At 39.3% G+C, this 21,178-nt stretch overlaps 1 protein-coding gene across 1 annotated transcript in view; it reads left to right on the forward strand.

Moving 5' to 3' along the window:
* The first annotated feature begins 3,307 nt into the window (after positions 1-3,307).
* Positions 3,308-21,178, forward strand: part of LOC122774814 (NIPA-like protein 2) — a 31,943-nt gene continuing 14,072 nt past the window's right edge. Inside the window, exons 1-3 of the mRNA XM_044034349.1 lie at positions 3,308-3,575; positions 15,565-15,633; positions 16,796-16,964. Of these exons, the coding sequence (XP_043890284.1) occupies positions 3,507-3,575; positions 15,565-15,633; positions 16,796-16,964 (307 nt within the window). The 5' untranslated portion in view covers positions 3,308-3,506. The remainder of the gene's footprint in view (positions 3,576-15,564; positions 15,634-16,795; positions 16,965-21,178) is intronic.

Raw genomic sequence — 21,178 nt, forward strand, 5'->3', positions numbered from 1 at the left:
GTGTAGGAGTTTTTTTGTGTTGACTAAATCTGCAGCTCCCTATCTTTCGCTTGGCTGCCTTTCAAATTCTCTCTCCTTCCTTTGCTTTCTTTCCCACTCCCTTGCTATCTTTATCTGTCTCTCTTAACATTCAATATCAACTCTTTAGAATGTCATCTGTCTCTTTCATTCTTTACTCATATTTCCTTGCCTCAATGCTCCAAGATTCTTCCCCCTTGGAGGTGAAGGTTCAGATCCTCGTCTCTGACTGAAAACATCAGGGTGAAGTATATCTCTGGGGGATTCTTTTCACGCTGGGGAAAGCGGCCCAGACCCATCTCAAGGACAAAATCTGTCAGTCAAAGCCGTCTCTGAACATCTGTCAGCAAGGATGGATGGGTCAGCATGTCTCCTGAGAGATCCACAGAAATAGGAAAAAACAAAAATGTTAAAACATGCAGAATAAAACGTGCATTTAATCACCTCTATTTTACATTACATTCATAACATCGAATGGGTCTTGATTATGACGGCAGGGAACACAGGCTGACTCAGGACAAAGCGCAGACAAAAAAGGAGCAGCATGAATATAAAGTGGCTGATTCCAGCTTTGATTGTCAAAAATTTAAATATAGACATATTAACAGCACATTACACCCATTTTCCATCCAACTGAGGTTTGTGTGTAATAATATGATGCACACTAATGGGCTCTGATGTCAAATGATAATATGTAGCAGAAGTGATGACCTAAATATAGAGACAGCTCCCTGACAATAACGGGAACAATAAGATCTAATACTAGGTCTGCCCACACAGGAAAATAGTACAGCATTTTATACCTAACTTTCTATTTATTTCTGTGCTTCAGCTTTATGTAGCTTTTACAGTCGGCTTGCTGTGTCTTTCAGATTCTCTGGGTAGCATTAACACACAGAGTCTTTACTGTCCTTTACTGTGAGGATGAAAGGACGCTCATCAGTGAGACACTGCTGACCTCTACTTTTAACGCGATGATGTTGTTTATCATCCAGAACTTCAACAAACAAGGGTGCCACAGGCCACCTTCTGGAGTCTGACTGGTCATTCCTGGTGCTTCATCACACCACAGTAACAGGGTTGTAGGTGGGGAGGTGGCCTTAAGATTCAAAAACAACAGATATGCAAAAGACAACCCCAATTTCTCTAATGTCTGAGAGATATGTCATGAACACACTGCAATGTCTAAACTATAACTGTTCCAAAAAATTTAGTTCATATCAATAATAATCAATAACGAACAACATTCTGTCTGTATACTTGGTCAATCAAATTTATCTGAAGACAGCTGTAGACTTTGGAATGTTAAGTACCTCCGTTCAATATGTTTGATACAATAATTGTAAATTTACATATATAATATATAAAATTAACACCTGTAAAAGATGAATTTGTTAGTGCTGCGCAACAAAATAAACAAGCATTCACCATTCATCTATTAACAGAATGAAACCAGCATCAGTGAGATCTCATAAAAGACCACGCAACAATGTGACATACTTCATCCCTTTGAATGGAAATGGAAATCAGATATCAGAGCCTCCTGATGTGGCTGGCTTTGTTTATCATTTTGTTGTACAATGGCCCATGTTTCATCCATCTTTCTCTCAGCTGCTTGTGATGTTTCCAAAAAGCACATTTGACAATTCAGACACATAAAACACCTGTTGTGTGTAGGCGAGAACATTCCAACAGGTGGCACATCGTGGCTCTTATAAATCAGATGTGTTGTCCAGCCATCTGGGAGGCTGTCACCTAAATTCCTGTGTTATCCTTCATGTGTCCAGCATAGGGCTGCAAAATGAATCAAAATTTTATCGAAATCGCAATACGGCCTACTGCAAATTCCAAATCTTATAAATATTTCTTAAAGCCAAAAATGTGTGTCAAATTACCATTTCAGAGTAAATATTGTCCCAAAAGTCCCATGCCTAATCTGGAGTACCTGCACTCCAAATTTGGAATGTTTCCATGGGATAATGCCAAAAACAGCAATCTTGTTTATTTAGTCCAAAGGTGATTTAACAATATTATTTTAATAATAGGATTTACTTTCCCCACGTTTAAAATTAGATGGGATAAAACTGCATTAGCACCACACGTCTATCTTTCCATAAATCTGAAAGACTTAAAGTTTTCAATCCAAAAAGTGTAAATCTTGTGGCCAGCTGGCTACTTCATCTGACCTTGAGTTCACTAACAGGCAGCAGATAAAGGCAAAGCAGAAAATTGCCTGAGGCCCAAACTGGGAAACTTCAGCTATATTTGAACACAAATTCACTATTGATTACACCTTTTTCCTCCACAAAACAGAGAAAGAGCTAAAGGACAAATACATTACATTAAAATAAGCACTTACAAGTATAGAAAACAAACAAAATAAAGTATATACAATGACGTAGTTCATGGCCATGCAAAACATAAAGTTCACATACAGAAAGCTAGCAAAACTTGCTATGATGACGTGATTTAAACACACAGCACAGATACACCTTAGCTATCACTTATAAAAGACATAAGGAACATAAAACAAGTACAACAAGACAATACCGTGTTCTTTTTCCAGCCAGGAGCTGAATGTTAACCTCAGCAACACAGTTTTATCTTCATCTGTGTCTACAGACTTCAACAGCAGTCTATCACACGAGCAGGCACGAAAATTCACCAGAACTATTTCAAAATAAAAACGGAAATAACAGCTTTCATTAACAAATTAAAAGCTTACAGGAAGTTGTTATAACTTTTTTAACTTTTCCATCCTAAGTGTCCCATACTGGTGTGAAGAACAGCGTGTATGTGATAGTGAATGGAAAATAAATAGATACTTACATGAATGAAAACAATAAATGCAGTTTGTGATGAAAAATTGATTTCCGTCGTTCATTGTTATTGATTTAGTCATAATAATGTCATTTATATTTACACACACACACACATATATACACATAATATGAAATTCACATAATGTGAAATGTGTAGATTATAACAAGAATGTGCTTCTGTTTGGACCCAGTGCGCCGCTGGAGCGCAGTGGACACGCGCAACTGAAATTGCACCTGTTATCTCATGTCTCCTTCACGTACACCTCGTAATGTCGCACAGTAAAGCAGCTACTCAGCGTTACAACAAGGCATTTCAAACAAAGTAGGCCTACCTACATTATGTACATTATTTATTGAAAGACATCATGATGCAAGTCACTGATATTTAAATCATGTTATAAATTGTAGACCAAGTGTCCATACAGTTAATACTCATCAGCTGAAAGTCGTTTTTTCCCGACCGCAGTGAAGTTATCACCAAACTCCTGATCCACGCTCTGTGACGCCGCACGAAAACTTTAAAGTCTTCACTTTTCGTGAGACGACAGGGACGCGGGATGCAGAGGATGGGATGAGGCTGAAACAGACATATAAAGGATGTGAAAAGAGCGGCGGCTGTGATCGAGAAGAATATTATATTTCCCTTATCCGCAGGACAAGGAAAAGATGGCGAATTCAAGCTTTCCTTTCTGGAGCGCTGCCCACCGAGCTGAGATACTGGAAAACCCTCTGCAGGTAAGTTGGTCTAAATGTGGATTCACATGAAAGAGAAAGTAAAGTGTTTTCTTCTTTGGCAGAACAGGTGTCATTTCACAGTCTGCGGACATATGTCCCCAGACACATGGGGTCATATGTAGGAACGTGTTAATACCACGGATACCGTTTATTTTCATGAGGCTTATTACATAAAAGCAGTTTAAAATTTAAATTCACATGAGAATATGAAAACATTTACAAAACAGCCACAAGATTCAAATTTGGTAAGTTATAATAACGTTATGGCACATCAGGATGTAGCCAGAGCTCGTTTTGATAGATGTATTCATGTAATAACAACAACAGCAACAACAATAACGACAACAATAATAATGTGCAAATGATTTAAAGACAGAGATACAAGAAAAGAAAGTGTTTCCTGAGAATGTACAGCAGCACAATTATTCGTTAAATATTTAGTTACTACTAATAATAACAATAATAATAATAATAATAATATTTGTGATGATAATAATAATAATAATATATTTTATTTATAGATTTATTTATTTTTATTTATTTATAATCTCAAAGATGCTTTAAAATTAAATTCATTCCTTCTAAAACATTCATAACGTTACTTGAAACTTATTTTCTAACTTATTTCTCCTTCGTTTTGTGGCTTGACCAAGTCCAAAAATGCTACATAGATCATCCACTACGTAACACAAAGTATAGACGCAGTTGTTTTTTACTGTCCTGTAGTATGGTCACAAAGAAAGTTTTTATTTTTTCTTCTCCTGTTTCATTAAACTTTCAGGAAGTTCTCTTTCTGAACTTGACTTGGAGCGGAGTATTATACACCAATGCCCAAGATGAGATTATGTTAGTCTCTGAAAAACATCTCTGAATACAAAATATAACCTCAGCGTCTGGAGCTTTTTGGGTAATGAGCACTCAGTGTGTGGATGAGGGAGCCAGGCTGCACAGAGATCTATGGTTGTTGGCACCTGTCGCAACTATTTTCTAAAATTGAATATGGCTGAATCACACTGACATAAGGGGATTTTATTTCTCAGGAACCTTTAACTTTGAAAACTGCACCTGCTACATCTGTGCTGGTGTGTAATGATGCAGTGTGTGTGTGTGTGCAATTTCTCATTTTCTGCTTTGTGTGTGAGGGTGTTCTTGTATTGTTTGCCTCTTTTGAACCTTTACTGACATAAACACTGACCTTGTCAGGACCAGCAGTCCTGAAAACCTGGTCCCGTTGAAGCAGAACCTCATTTCCCAGCAATTGGTGAAGTTTAGAACTACAATTTAAAGTGTGTTGAGGTGAAAGTTAGGGTTTGACCTAAACTGGTTCTGGTTAAGTTTAGTGATAACACTTTGTCTATGCCAGGGGTCTGCAACCTTTAGGATGAAAAGAGAGTAGAGTGTTAAAATAGTGTATTAACAATTCAAAATTAAGAAAAACTAAAAGTTTTATTTAGAAAAAACACAGTAGTTATAGATGAATGCCAAATGTTGTGCGTCAAATTTGAAATTTGAACAGTATGAAATATATTTAAAATAAAATTTCTTTGAATCCTTGTCTCAATGTCTAAAACCAGGCCAAGAAAATGGAAACTATGTTCAAGTGTTTTTCCAACGCTCTCTTCTCTGGTGACAAAGACGCTGATTCGCCGGCTTGCTGCAACAGCATGAGTGAAATTACCATAATTTATCTCATGTTGGTTTTGACTTCTCATCTTTCAGAAAACAGTAGGACGTTTTCCTACAGCACAAACCGTTGTGTAATTTCATTAATGCAAAGTGCCCTTGTGCATAAGTGTCGCCTGGGATACGCTCGATGTTAAAGGGTTCAAATTTACCCACTTTGAAATAAATGAAGCAATTTGGACTGTATGTAGTTCATGCTTGAGAAAACCTGCCTTGCACAAATTGGTATGTGGATTCAAGGATGGACAGTGTACTTCTTCATGTACACAATACTGCATTTAAGTGTCTTTTTAATATTGTATTTGACATAGACATTGGATGGGTTTTTTTTTTTTTAAACTACTAGGAGCCACTGCAGAGGGGCTGAAGAGCCACATTTGGCTCTAAAACCATAAGGTTGCAGACCTGTGGTCTAGGCTAAGTCAATGCAGTGTCCTTAGAAAAATAGCTGTGCGATCCTGTGAGTGTGTGTGTGCCAGTCCTCTACGCTCCCACTATTATGCAGAGGACACATTCTCTTCATGCTCATCTTCCCCTGTCAGTGCGTCTCTCTCTTTCTGCCATGTTTTGTCTGTGTGACATGAGGGGCACAGGGAAAGAGATAGAAAGAGAGAGAAACTCAGAGGGAGAACGGGAGAGGAGGAGGAGGAATGAGAGGCGTGGGTAATGAGTAATTGGCCATGGGTGGGCTGTGAGAGAATAGATCTACTGTAAGAGTCCTGAACAGCTGGCTGATGGTTCCAGCTCCCACTCTGTCCAAAGTTACCCATCACTGCAGAGAGTGTTCCGACATCCAGGGCACAATATCTTTCTGTCTCACACTCAACTGCCTTCCAGAGCAGAACCTGTTTGCTTTAGTGTGAGCTAATCCCAAAAGATAACTGGTTCTGTTGATCCATGCAAGGTAACAGTCGCTGAAAAATTATAATCTTGGCACAAAGACACAAAGATCTCAGTGCAGTGTAGATCTAAGTTTTCTTCATTGAGCAAAATAAATGGTTGTAGTCATTAGTCATATTGGCAGATATTGGTGTGTTTTCAGATATCTGATAATACATGATGTGTTTTTACAACAGTGAGGATAAAGACACCAGACAGACACAAGGGGGAGCCCCGTAGAGAAAAAGGTGACTTGCAAAGTTCCGCTTTAGCCCCCAGTAAATCCTGGGAACTAATATTATCCTAAAACATAAAAACTTCAGCCTCCCGGTTGTTTACAGCCCGCACAAGATAATTTGATCCAGTCCACAATTTATAAATCCAAAACAACCAAGTCAGCTATATGAAACAATTCTCATGACGGCCAATTAATATTTTTCAGAGATGAAAGAAAATAGCAGACTAAGAGTTCCTTCAGCAGAAAGTCACACAGTTAATAGTCAGTTGAGACGGACCACCAGTTTGCAACCAATATCAATTGTTAGTCTTTTTTTAAATCACTATTAAAACAAAATTAAGCCATGTCACATTTACGGTCACGTGACAGCCATCATGCACATCTCTCTGTTGCTTATCCAACAGATGTTGACCAGGTTCATACATTTGCTCATAAATTTAGTGAAACAAGATGCTATAAAAATGTAAATGGCAACAGTTGCCCAACCCTGCTTCAAACAGTTTTGTAGCACACACACAGTGTTTGTGCAGACATTGTTGTTTCCAATGAGGTGAGAGAGGTGGATGATGGAAGGCTGTAAACAGCTAAAAATAGCTGTTGAGCAGAGATACTTCTGCAACAAACTTTGCCACCACTATGCTCAAGTCAATGGATCATCTTCTTGCTGGGAGCAGAAAGAGTTAAGGAAGGTTTTTCTCATGCGTTTCCCAAAGAGAGATTGACCAGATTCCGACATAAAAGGCTTTGGATATTCATGGTACCCAGTGGAGAAAAGCCAATATTTGGATTGACCCTTGCCTGCACTCAAAGTGCCATCATCAGGCGAACATGAACATTGAGTATACAATATGTATTGATCAAAACACTGAAGGGCATGTAACCAGATAATTTGCCAAGTACATTTTTACTGTGGGACCACAAATCATTAATGATTTAATTGCCATTTATCACAAAGAAATCCTGAATACTGACAGTATACTGTACTTTAAACTTTTTATTTTGATCACATACTGTATCTTGATCGTATTCTTGGCTTTACTACAGTCAACATGTAGCACAAATATTATTTTCTCATTGTTGAAATGTACTGGTTGGGTAAGCGTAAATCATAAATATTATGTAGAAACTAAACCTGATAAAGTTGAGATGAAGCTACACAGTCCTCACACTTTCTGTGCCTGTCTGTCTGTCTGTCTGTCTGTCCATCCTGGTCTCTCTGTCCTTCCACTCCATTTTTGCCTGTGAGCTGACTTAGTCTTCATACCCATGTGTCTACTGTACCCACCAACCCTGAGCAGAAAGAAAGTGAAGGGTTTCATCCAGAGATCAGCCCATTGCGGAGGGACAGATCCTCATTGTCAGTGGACACAAAGGGCTATGCTGTCTGTCTGTCTCTCTGTCTCTCTGTGTCTGTGGTCAGAGTCCTACAGTGAGGAGGAGGATCTCAGAGTCAGTGTCTATGAGGCCCATAAATGTTTTTTGTTTTAACTTTAGTTCCAGTTTAAATCGATAATTGATCCGGTTTAAGGTCACAGTAAGAATGTACAGTACATTTGGTAGAACATGACTTATACTATCATGTATTATACTATCCTATGACTGTAAGTTTGAACCTGTGGTGATTTTGAGGTTTGGAGAACACAGATCAACATTTTTCCATTTTGATTTTTTTGCATTGATGGACCAAACAACTAATCAATCGATTGTAAAAAGGAAAATAATAAGCAGAATGATTAATAATAAAGTCATGCCTGAGCATGGATGTTCAGAATTTGATGCTGAGCACAGTCCTTTAATCCACTGAATGATATTCTCCCTGGAGCAGCTGTACAAAAAAAACAACAACTCTGACTTCATCTCTGACATTTATATTAACAAAATTTATCCATCACATTTCTGCACTGATTACAATTCAAGAGGATTTTTAAATAAACTACAGTGACCTCATTTTATGTGCAGACAGTAACCAGAGACAAATCTAAAGTGATAAAATGTGACATCCCTGATTTGGGTTTGATGCATGATATTCAAACTCACTCAACTGCTGCAGTTGGATTTTTGGGACTGAGTGATGGAGGTTCAGCATCTCTGATCTGCTCTTTCTGCACTGTTAGTTTCATGCATCAGATGAAATAATCCAATTACCTTCTCAGATCAGATTCTCACAGAAATTTGCTATCCTTCCTGAAGACTAAAAATAAACTATTCATTCTCATTGTGAGAGAACATTCTCATCTTCAGACGATAAGACTGGAACTATGCACATTCAAGCTTCCCTGCTTTGACACCAAGGGGCCGGGCATCTTGCCCTAATACTCTATCTCAAGGCTTACTAACTATCTGTATCAGACCTGGAATGCTGCTCGATGACACCTATCTGTTCATATGTCAGGCATCGTCTCTATTTTCCTCGGATCTGAAACATATTCAATAAGATCTTTTAACTTAACTCATCACTGACTCCAGAGATTCCATCAGTGGTCATCTCACCTGATAATCAAAAATGTCCCCAACTCTCATCAAAGTCTGTTCTCTGGTGGCATTTTACTCAGCTGTATATCTCCTTTGCTGCAAATTAATTATGGGACACAATCCTTCTGGTTTTACCTTCCACAGCCTCTCTCCATTTTAACAACAATTGAAGACTTACCTTTTAATTACTCACCTACTCAAAGATTAATTGTCTGTCTTGTATACTGTCTGGGTTTTCCCTTTTAATGGTCCAAGTTATGCTTTTGTTGAATTTTTATAGTATTTTTTAATTGCTTTACTGTTACTGTATGTCTTCACCTTCTGGATATTTATTTCCTGCGATATGTTCCTATATTAAATAGAATGTATTATTATGATTAAATTTTTTTCAGGCTTAGAAATCCTTTAATCAGAGACTTCTGTTGAAAAATACTCACTGTAAGTGTTGTATAAAGTACCTTAAAGGGATACTTGAGTAAAAGTACAAGTATCTTACCAGAAAATTACTTTGGTAGAAGTTGAAGACATTACTGTATAAAAAGCCTCATTTTGACATTAAATGTCTGAAATGAGCTTTAAATACAATGCTAAGATTGGCATTACCATTGGCAGTTGAGTTAATTCACACTACTCCTCCAGCAGGAGTATTGGGTCAGACTTACATTTCAAAGTATGAAGTGTGAATTAAGCTGGCTAACTTGTGACAGCTGAGTGGAAGGTAACTGGGCTTATTATAAAGGAGGGGTCTCCAGGACAGGTCAAGGGCTGCGGTGCCCTTGAGCAAGGCATCCAACCACCAGCGCTCTCCCTGCACAGTAAGTGCTACCCACTGCTCCTGCTCCCGGTTTGTGTGTGTTCACGACTGGTGTGTAAAAAGGATGGGTTAAATGCAGGAGTCACCATCACTAAAACAAATTCTAAATGTGTTAGTGTCACCTCTCTGTGGAGCTGGAACCTTTAACTGAGCTGAAAAAAACATCAGATGTAAAATACATGGTAGTTAATGAGTCAGTACAAAGCAACAGTGTTTAATGTTTGGTAAGCAAGCTGCCAAGTCAAAGTCACTCCCAGTATCCTGGCCTCACCCTCTCCGACTTCTTTGTTTGCTCTTCCTGTAACAGGAAGAATTGCTCTCTCGCTCTCGCTCACTCTCACTCAATGTCGCTCTCTCAGTCCTCTCCTGTTTCCTTTCTCTCGAGTGGGTTTATCTGACTTGGTGGGTCGAGCGTTTGTGCTGCTGTGATTATATATGGGCTAAAGGTGCATGCGTTCCCTCTTCTCTGAGATAACAAACAAACGAGACAAAATAAAATAAAAAAGAATGAATTACTGCGTTTAGGTTGAATGTATTTTGCTGGCAAACGTACTCAGACTTCAATGAATCCAATTTAAGGTGAGATGAATCTGTACTCGCACTTTAAATGGCTTCATCTCCAGTGTGAAGTTGGCGGTATTAACTATCCTGAGGCTGTACATACACTGCCATGTACTCTCTTTATACGCTCTCTCTCTCTCTCTCTCTCTCTCTCTCTCTCTCACACACACAAACATACACCTCACTCTGCTCTCTTACCCCTTTCAACATTAAGCAGCAGTCTCTTCGTGAGCTCAGTAGCAGCACAGCAGCACGCAGCTTACACTCCCTCCTGTAAAGCTTGACAAGGTTATTGATCTTCGTTAAGAGGAAAGACCACAACTGGCCTCAAGGATGACACTGTCTGTCTGATCAGCTCTTATACGTGGTCAGGGAACGCCAAGGAGAAGAAGTGGGTTTTTAGTCGAGATTTAAAAATCAGGCAGTGTGGAAGCAAGTTTAATGTTAGCGGACAGTTTGTTCCACAATTCAGGAGCCAGTACAGCAAAGGCTCTGTCTCCACGGTGTTTTAATCTCGACCTAGGTACACAAGCAGAGCCCTTTCTGCAGACCTCAGTGATCGTGACGGTGAATAAGGGGCGTAAAAGATTACTGAGGTAAGGTGGGGCAAGACCATTCGAGGCTTTATCAGTAAAATAGCAGAATTTTGCGAGTTCCAGTCAGCAGACTTGCAGCAGCGCTCTAGACTAACTGCAAGCAAGAGAGGGCAGCCTGGCTAACAGCAAGTTATGTAGAAATGAAAGCACGAATAACCCTCTCAAAATCTATAAAAAAAGGAAAATCTTGACCTTCGCTAATAGTCACAAGTGAAAAAAAGACACTCTCACACACACACTCTCCCCATCTGTCTGCTTTAATGTTTGAGGTTGGAATCAACATTTGCACAAACATGCACGTATGTTTTTTCATCAAACCGACCATCTGCTGAGTAAAGTCCCAGGTAATATGAAGTAGAAGGGATGAGTCACTTTGAATTTAAAATTGCATCCATCTTGGCGATTAAATGAATGAACTGGTCTCAGCACGTTATTGTACCAACATTAGAAAAAGCGTCAGTTTGTACTTGACAACTTCACAAGATGAAAAGTTATCAACAGGTCTCGCAGATTCAAACCTTTACATTTTGTCAGTTTTGACTGATCAGTGGTATAAATGAATCTATAGGTCCCATAAATGGGTTTGTTGGGTACATTTCTGTCAGAGAAGAATGGCAAGCAAAGGTTACCCAAATTGAACTTCAAAATAAGACACAAATGTTAGTCATGGTAGCTTAAAATGTCTGGACATAAAGTTTAAAATGTTGCTTAACCCTACTTTGGGTTATATTTTGTCAGCACACTTTTGTGTTTTTGTTCTGTTTTTCATTAAAAAGAAATTGTGGATGCATAAGTTTATGTCACAGCAGCACAGCACTTTTTCTGTAGAACTGTCACTGTCTGCTGCTCAATTCAGCAGGTGCCGGAATGCTGGAATATGTCAGCCATTATTGTTTGGTATAAAATCTTGTTGAAAAAAATCCATGTTCCCCTTTGGGATGAATAGTAATAACTTTGGTGAAGCTTTATTTTCCCTCCTTGCGCTGCAATGAAGTTGAAGTTTGGTGACATTGTGGAAGTACAAACGTTGCTGTCAAGTATAAATGTGGTTATCTTGTTCCAGGTTGTTCGATCGATAGATGTATTGCTGTATTGATCCCGAAAATGGACATGTTGTGTGTTAGAGCTGCACGGTTTCAGGAACTTTACAACTCTTACAATCATCATTTTGTCTAGTGCTCCTCTTTACTTTTACATCAACAGTGAAACAGGAAGGGTCAGGATTTTTCCCTTCACGTCCAGAGATTAGGTTTGATTTTTGCTTAATAACGTCTTCAGTGTGTGATAGAGATGCACTATTATTTTCACGTCTTGTCTTGTTATATTCACAAACCCACATTTTAACCCGTAAGTTTTAATGATTTATTTGTCAAATGGAGCAAAGAAACCAGAAAATATTCACAATTCAGTAAATCAGAAAGCTTGTTTTAATTATTAGAAAAAAAACAAAATAGTTGACGATCAAATAGTCGTTGCAGCCTTAGTGTGTGAAGAGATGTTTGATTATTTCTGAACTGCTGTTAGTGAGGGCTGACGATGTTATCGCAGTAGGCGCAATATTTGTTACAGCCAAGATGTGTGTCAAAATATAATTTTAGATTAATTATTGTCTTGATCTACACACATCTTATTCTACAGACTTATGGGAACATCTTTGTTTCTCACAGATATCACACAGTAATCATTTGAAATATGTTTTTCGAATGAAAATCAGAATAATGATGTAAAAATTACCCTTCTCTCTGATAATCATGCAATTCCTGTAATAATAATCACAATTAGATATTTATGCAGAATCATGCAATAGCTGATCCCTGTATTGTGTGATAGTGATGTTGAGTTTTGAGAAATGAATTCACACTCCTTTATTGCTGGACATGAGTGTGTTATCTCACTGTCAGCACTATCTGCTGGGTTATATTCACAGTATCCTACTACCTGCCTTATCTGGTAGATCTAATGGATCACTGAGCCTTAGCTGAGCACACTTCACCTGACAACTCTGTTGCTCTCTCTCCTCCCACTACTGTTGCCATTTCCTTTTTTCGTCTGGCTTTCTTTTTGCACTCTTCCCATGCCATAGTGTATTCCTCTCATCCTGCAGCTCACTCCTCTCGCTTATCCTTCTGTTTCACCTTCCATCAATGTATTTTAGCCCATTTCTGTTTCTCCCCTGTCATAATTCTCTTTTGAGGAACAAACACTTGACTTTGTTTTTTTCAGTGATTGAGTTTCTTTGTTTAGGTTTTCATCATTCACATTCCACCCCCTCTGTGTACTCTTGTTTCTTCCTAAAACATTTCCTGCCCACGACCACTGGTGTGTTTGTGATGTAAAATTACATTTCCTCTTGGCAATATAGTGGCATATAGTGGAGAAGCAGCCCGCTGTATTCTTGAAACACTTAAAGCAAATGGATCCTGTTTCTTTTTCCATTACTTATACATCATTTATACATTCCTGCTCAGAGTTGGCTACAAAAATAGGTTCACATTCTCCTTTCCTGGTATTAGAACTTTTAGACCCCATGATGATGTGTAGGTTTTTAAAAAGATGTGAGAATCAGAGTCTGAGGATACAATGCATTATTTAGGGGCATCATCTGTAAAGAAACAGCTTTACACACTTGTTTAAAAATAGCGCTGCATTCTTAATCTCAAAATAATCAAAATTGCAATATCCAAATGGAGAGAGTGTATCAAGTGGGAGCAAGACCTGTGTGTGAAAAACAGTGAGACAGGTGACGCGAGGAGGAGAGGTAGCAAAAGTGGATGAGTTCAAATACCTGGGGTCAACCATCCAAAGCAATGGACAGTGCACAAGAGGGGTAAGGAAGAGTGTGCAGGCAGGATGGAGTGATTGGAGACGAGAGTCAGAGCTGAACCCTTTGGAAATAAACTAAGAGAGTCAAGGTTGACATGGTCTGATCACATGATTATATTGGACAAAGTATGTTGGAGATGGAGCTGCTGCCGGGCAGGAGGAGAAAGTTCATGGATGTTGTGAAGGAGGACATGAGGACAGTTGGTGCAACAGAAGAGGACACAAAGGGAGAGGACAAGATGGAGGCAGATGATCCACTGTGGTGACCCCTAAAAGGAGAAGCTGAAAGAAAGAGGAGATTACAGTACTCAAAACTACTGGAAATAGAGGACTCAGGTTTTTTTCAAGTCATTTTGTAATTGTTGTGATTAGATAAAAACTTTTGTCTTCAAATGCAACCAATGACAGATCATTTGGCGCGTCGTTCAGTTAGGTTCATGTTAAAACTGCGTGTTTGTCTGGAACTCCAGATGTCTGCTTTCTGTAACCTCAAGGAATTTATTTGCATAACAACATTTTAAGTAAACTCAGACAGACACGAGACACTGCAGTGCCGTCCCTCCCTCACTTGGGTGTGAGAGGGAGTCATGTGACAGCAGGTCTTTGCTGGCGTTGTTTTGACTACATCACTGCTCATGTCTCTACAACAGAGGGTGAAGCTCTTCTGGAGATCAGTGACCTTATCATGTAGCTTAAAGTTGTGGTTTCAGTCTTTGTAGTCATCACATAATCATACAATACAGTAGTTTATGATTAAATGCCTGCAAAATCTAATGATATTTAGTGAATTAGGCACTCAAACAGTGCCATATTATAGAGAAAAAGATAATTCATTGATTTGAGTGTAATTTTATTCTATCATAAAACCAAGCACTGTTTTCTTTGATCCATGTAACAAACAAATCATTAAAACTCAATCATTTTGTTTTATGGACTAAACAAGACATTTGAGAACATCTTCATTTCCAGGTTTGGGGAAACAACGATCAACATTTTTCACCATTTTCTGACATTTTATGGACCAAACAACTAATGGAGTAATCAAGAAAATAATCAACTAATTAATTGCTTATGATAATAATTGTTAGTTGCAAGCACTTTGCCTTAGTTAAGTTAAAAGAAAAACGAGAACATGAGAATACACTTGCTGCAAACTTCACAAATGTGTATGGCTGCCTCAAATATCCTGCATCCATTTTGTGCGTCAGTTGTGCACAAAGTGTCATAACTTTGTTGTTTTAAAGGCCTCACACATGATCAACAATGGACCCATTATCACTTTTTCTGCTGCTCAGAAATCACTCAAGCTCAACCTGTTCTAGTATCAACATGTTATTTATGACCAAATATAAATTCATTTCTGTGGTTTGCCCCCCAGCGGAAGTACATGCCTTGTATGTGAGTTTGCTCGTGATGCATCTGGGTTTGTCGGCAGCTTTTTCAAGCCCTTTTATCGTTTGCTATCGAGCAACTCCAGCTTTTCCCACAATACAAACTTCTGCTAACACTGCAGGCTACATACAATTACTAAAATGTGACCTCACCGTGTTTGTGTGTCTAAAGTGTTTGAACTAACCTGCATTAACTCAGTCAGGTGTCAGATATCGTGGGAGATATCCTCAGCCTCTAAGGGGGTTTTGTGTTTTTGCATGCGTGTTACTGTAAGTGTCTGTCCTTTTCCATTTACTGCATGTGAGTGTGTGTGCAAATTGAGAGTTTGATACTAACTTGCATGTATACAACACTCAAAACCTCAGAGACGTCTCTTTACATAAACTACACAAAGTAGTGCCTTTGAACGGAGCACCCATGCGTGACAGCTGTAGAGTGAGATCTACAGGGAGTGTTCTGGGGTGTTAAGAATTGCTGTGTGACAAGTAGAGCATCGCCTAATCTTCTGTTTGTTTACCGTTTTTTTTACAGACTTATCTCCTGGGAATCATCATCTCTATATGTGGGAATGTCCTCATCAGCATTTCACTCAACATACAGGTATGAATTGCTGTGACCCAGCTGTACAACAGACTCTCAACACCTGAAAAGTCTCCACACAGCACTGACGGTGATCTGCCGAAAAAAAATGGTTAATTTAAATTTTAATGCGGCTATAAACACTATATTTATCCAATTACCCTGTATAATCAATCATTATTTACTTTTTGTTTGGATAGGATTTATAATACTATAGTCAAACAGTGTACGCAGCTGTTCTTGTTTCAACCATTCCAAGTTCAATACAGATCATTCATATTCATATATTCAATTCATGACCCACAAGCAAACATTCATTGTGGACTGAGAGTTTAGAGCAGGGGTGTCCAGACTTTTTTTTTTAATGAGGGCCAGATTTGATAATGTGAAAATTCCTGGGGGCCAATGGTCCCTTTAGACCTTTTTATTAACTGTAAAGGTTGCATACAAATACACTGTTTTATAACAATTTTATTTAATTATCACAATTATCATTTTTAAATGGCGATGTAACCAAATCTAAGCCATACAGGAGTGAAAACATTTCTATCACATCTGACTCCAGAGGGAATACACATTTCTTTCTGTCACAGCTGGGTTTTGAACCCAGGACTCCTTACCAGATGAGCTAATGAAAATGTTATGCGATTGAAGCCAATTTTCTGTCTGACTCCGTCCCGGGCCATAAATAATACATGATAAAACCGAAGCTGCGGGCCGCACAAAATCTGACTGAGGGCCGTGATTAACCTACGGGCCGGAATTGTCTGGTTTAGAGGCTGTAGTCTAAAGGCATTATCTGTCAAAGTTGTTGTGTAACTCAGTGATTCACCAAAAATAATGTCTGTATCTACATTAATTTTTTAACAGAAAATGTGAAAGCAGCAGTGTGTAAGACAGTTGTTTATTTAGCGAGTCTAAGCGTGCATGCGTTAGAGCTGGACATGTTTAAGATGTACAAGATTAAATTTGCATTGTGCAGCTTCTCACTCCGTTGACTTGCTTAATTGATATCATTCCTCTTCTGAGATGAACACCAAAAATTGGGCTACACCCACTGAGTATTAAGTTATTAATATCTTTGTCGTGTACATTTGATTTTGTCGTGTGCTGATTTCAGTTTCAGATACTTTATGATACCTCGAGCTCCTGTTTTTCCTCTCTGTCTCTCTCTCCCTGACAGAAATATGCCCACGTCCGTCAGTCACAGCGTGGCTCCAAACCCTACTACACCTCCGTGATGTGGTGGTCTGGTGTGGTTCTCATGGGTGTTGGGGAACTGGGGAACTTTGCTGCCTATGGCTTTGCCCCAGCATCCCTCGTGGCCCCACTGGGCTGCGTGTCTGTCATAGGTAAGTGCCATCCACGCGCTCTCTCACACACACCATTATCCATGCATGAAGGCAGGATGAAAGCTTGTTATTCTGGGATATGACAGGCACTGCTGCCTCTGATGCTGTCATAAATGGGCCTCTTTATGCCATGTCTTTACATATACTGAAGATCTGACAGGTTTTTACATGAAAGTGTTTTATTTAGATTAAACTCATTAAGGTGCAATGGCAGAATGGGATACACGTTTTTGACATTTTCAAAAAAAAATCTCAGGAAATATTCATAAATGATGTTTTTACTCTTGAAGATATAACCATTGTTCAAATGAAAGGCCTTTGATTTTAGGGTGGAGGATTGATTGGGGAAACTATCAGCAGATATATATTAATTTGTCGAATCTAAGAATCGTTGTGCTTTTATGAGCATAATTAGCTCTTTACATAAACATCTGGAGTGGGTTTTCTTTAGTGCATGTTAACTAGTAAATGGCACTATAACCTTAACCCTTTTAAACTATTATTAGCAAAACATGGTACATGAAACATCTGATACAACGTAAGCTCTGATACAGGACTCAGCTCAGGTAAGGACTGAGAATATCAGGCTTCACTGAGGCAAAATAGATTTAGTGCACAAGCAACAGGGAGAGCAACAGTGTCCAAAAACACAAAGTAAAAGTCAACACGGGAGAGAATGATGGAACACTTACCAGGTCAGTGAAACGAAGTGGCAGGGAACAAAGGGACGCAGCTACAGGAAGGGAATGTGAGATAGTGAGACACAGGTGGAAACAATTAAGAACAGGTGTGGGTAATCAGGAGAAAACACGGGTCCAAAAAAATGCAAGAGAAATAAAAACCACATCCAACAGACGAAGTCCAAACATAAATTTCTTAACATAAAAACAAAATGCACAAGGAGTCCCACAGGAGCAGAACATGGCAGATGGCTCTGTTACGGCTTGGCCATCTTATTAAGTATGGCTGCACATGGAAATGGCATAATGTTGATTTACAGAAGCAACAGAATACATTCAGCAGAGGCCACATAAGAAATGTGTTTTCACATTGAGCCAAATCTGTCAGTCCTGACAGACAGACAGACAGAGAGACAGACAGAGAGACAGAGAGACAATGGAACCAAAGAAGTTTTCAGGCGGAGGAGATGAGTTATTCTAAGTTATTCACCATCTGTCACCAGCTGTGTTCAACACAGTGAAGACCAGACAGAGAAAGTGTCTGCGTGTGTCAGTGAAATCCCCTAAAATGTGGGCACTATGTGTTTCAAGAGCTATATCTCCATCATTGTTCCTTCTGTGATTAAAGTCGAGACTTGGCACTTAAATGAAGTGTCCATTATCTTATTTTAAACTGAGTGTTCTGAAGCAGGAAGCCTGGAGAATATAAAAGATAATAAACACAAGGAATATCTCCCTAATGCTGCTGTGGCTTATGTGGCTTCAGCTTGTGGCTGAAATATCAAGCAGTTTCTCCTTGTGTTAATGTTTCACCCACTTAAATGTTTACCAGATCAACCAGAGATATACGGGACCTAGTCTTATACTTCTGACGAGGTGTGGGAATCACAGGGTACGATTCTGTGAGAATCAATGTACTGCAAGACATTCATATAGCAATACATCACAATATGTATTGAACTGAAGAAAACAAAATGTCCGTGAAAAGTTAAAAGTGCAGGATTTCTCTATTTATTCATAACATAGAGAACAAAGTGTATAAAGTCTATGTATTGAACGTGGATGTAGTGTCTGTTAACGGAGCTTTCTCCATCATTATTCTGCTGTAAACTTCCTCTTCTTCGGCCAGGTAACTAACTTTGCCCAAGTTTCCCTCATTGATTTGAGCAGCGCCACCGCAAGGAGACATCAAGTAGTGACGCACGATGAATGAAACTGGCAGGGACTGCGTAATTCAGAGCTCTATTCACTTATTAAATAAAATATTGATATTTGCCCTGGGTGTAACAATGATCGCGTTGCACGAGGAAGGACGACGATATATCACCAAATTGTATTTTTTGATATTTCCGACAACCAGCCCAAAGTTCAGTCACTAGCACAAAACTATTGAAGTTCAGTATTCAGCCCTTGCTGTCACACACATGCTGTTTATTAGCCGACACCTCTACCTGCTCTGGATTTTAATTACCACCAAATTCTTAACACTGCAACAACGGCCCTGAACTATTTTTGTGTGTTTTGAATATCAATGCATCATCCGGATTATATTCAGATAAAAAATCTAACTTTTATAATACGTCGTTTGAATAACAGGACAATGAAATCTAGTATCTGCTCTGATGAGTCTTTCATACTAACAGTGAAACTCTTGTGTTGAGTATTAAACAAATCTGACACCAAATCTGATCACAGCAGGTCAGTCTCGGTGCATGTAGTATTTCTGTATGTTCTTCCAAGTCCTAGTTTATGCATAGCACTTGAACCCAGACGATATTTCTGCTCGTTAAATTTAATAGTTGATTCAGGAGCTGCCTACTCCAGGAATATTCATTTTTTTACAGCTGACAGGGTGAATTAATGCTGTCACGGGCCGTGTTCATTAGCCAATCAAAACAAAGCCTGCCTGGTTGTGGCAGCTGGCAGCTGCTCAGTGCAAACACTTTAAACACAGGTTAAATATTGAAGAGGTTCACTTCTTACCTCCCACCACCCATCACTCGCTGTGCTCGAAGTGATTCATGGATATTAATGACAGCTATTATTCCAACGTTTCAGACGATTTTCCTGTCGTGTCTCGTAAGTGGATAAATGGTTTGAATGAAGCAGTGAACGAGACTACAAATGTTTTTCATTGTGGTCTTGTGTGTTGTTGTACTTGAGCTTTTTTTTCTTTTTTGTTACAATCACAAGGCTTCAGCACACTGTTCTTTATTAATGCAGTCACCTCAGAAGGAACTATGCCAGTGTGTCTGAATCTGACATCGTAATGACTATATTTAAAGCCACAGGTAGTAACAATTACTGTGCACATTCTCGTTTTATTATTTGATAAAAAAAATGAGGGACTGCTCAAGGCTCCTGTTAAATTTGGTTGAGCATAAATAATAGGTGGCTTAAGTGTGTGAGGGAAGGAGGTGAAAAGAAGGTAAAGGTAGAGTCTGCTGCTGTGACACGGTCTGTCATCCACACAGCTAATAAGAGGAGCTGAGGGGGCAACGTGAAGGTCGCTGTCTGCCTTTGTGACTCCACCTCTCACCTCATGCTGCCTCACAATGTACACACACACTCGACTGTGTGCAATGACTGTAGTGGCGTGTAAAAACACCTAGGTCTTAGCGCACACACTCACACACACACACCTCCTGCGGTGCTGTTGTGCCTGTTTTCCAAGAGCGCTGTGAGGCCTCATTGGTCGGGGTGGGTAGACAGCAGGAGGCCTTGTGTGCGTAAACAATGAGTGGGTTGAAGAGGGGAGGAAAAGCTGATGCTGAGAGCACATGCAGCTTAGAGCGAGAGTGGAGCGCAGAAACCCTGATATAAACAATGCATCACTCAGAGGTGTCACACCTGCAGCTCTGTACACTTAACACAGGGTGAAATGTTGTCAGTTTGAGAAGTTAAGTTTATTAAAGTGCCTGCTTAGCACTACAAACCAATATAGACCTCCCTAGAGTTCTCCATTGGTTTGCATTGCAAAGCAAGCATCGATTGTTGTTCGTCCCTGTTTCTTCTTCTTATTTTTCCTCTTTCACATACACACACATGAAAAACAGTCGAAACAATGATCACAACCCAGCCCACTTTGGAGCCTCACAGTGTCGTCATACTTAAACGCAGAGACGTGGTTGAAATTTTAAACGGGTCACATGACTTCAAAGTTTTATAACCGTGCACAACCAGCTGCAAGAGTCAGTTTCTCTCTCTCTCTCTCTCTCTCTCTCTCTTTCTTTTAGAAGTTTTAAATGTTCTATCCACCCAAATGTTACTCCACAAGAAGCAGGCACGTTCAAAATTTTGCTGCAGAATTTTCTAGTTGAACTTATTTCTATCGGGGGCAGTAAAACATTAATCTCAGTGAGAGGGAAATTTAACTGCAAGCTATTTTCCATCTGTAGTCTCTGGGCAGGTGAACAGACAATAAAGAGCATGCACAAACATGATAGGGCTCATTATTTCCTACAATCTCATGACACATTTATTCATTCATCTTCTACGGCTTTATCCTCCACATGCGGGTTCCAATCTCATCTG

This window comes from Solea senegalensis, linkage group LG9 (genome assembly GCF_019176455.1).
Source record: "Solea senegalensis isolate Sse05_10M linkage group LG9, IFAPA_SoseM_1, whole genome shotgun sequence".
NCBI classification, from domain to species: Eukaryota; Metazoa; Chordata; class Actinopteri; order Pleuronectiformes; family Soleidae; genus Solea; species Solea senegalensis.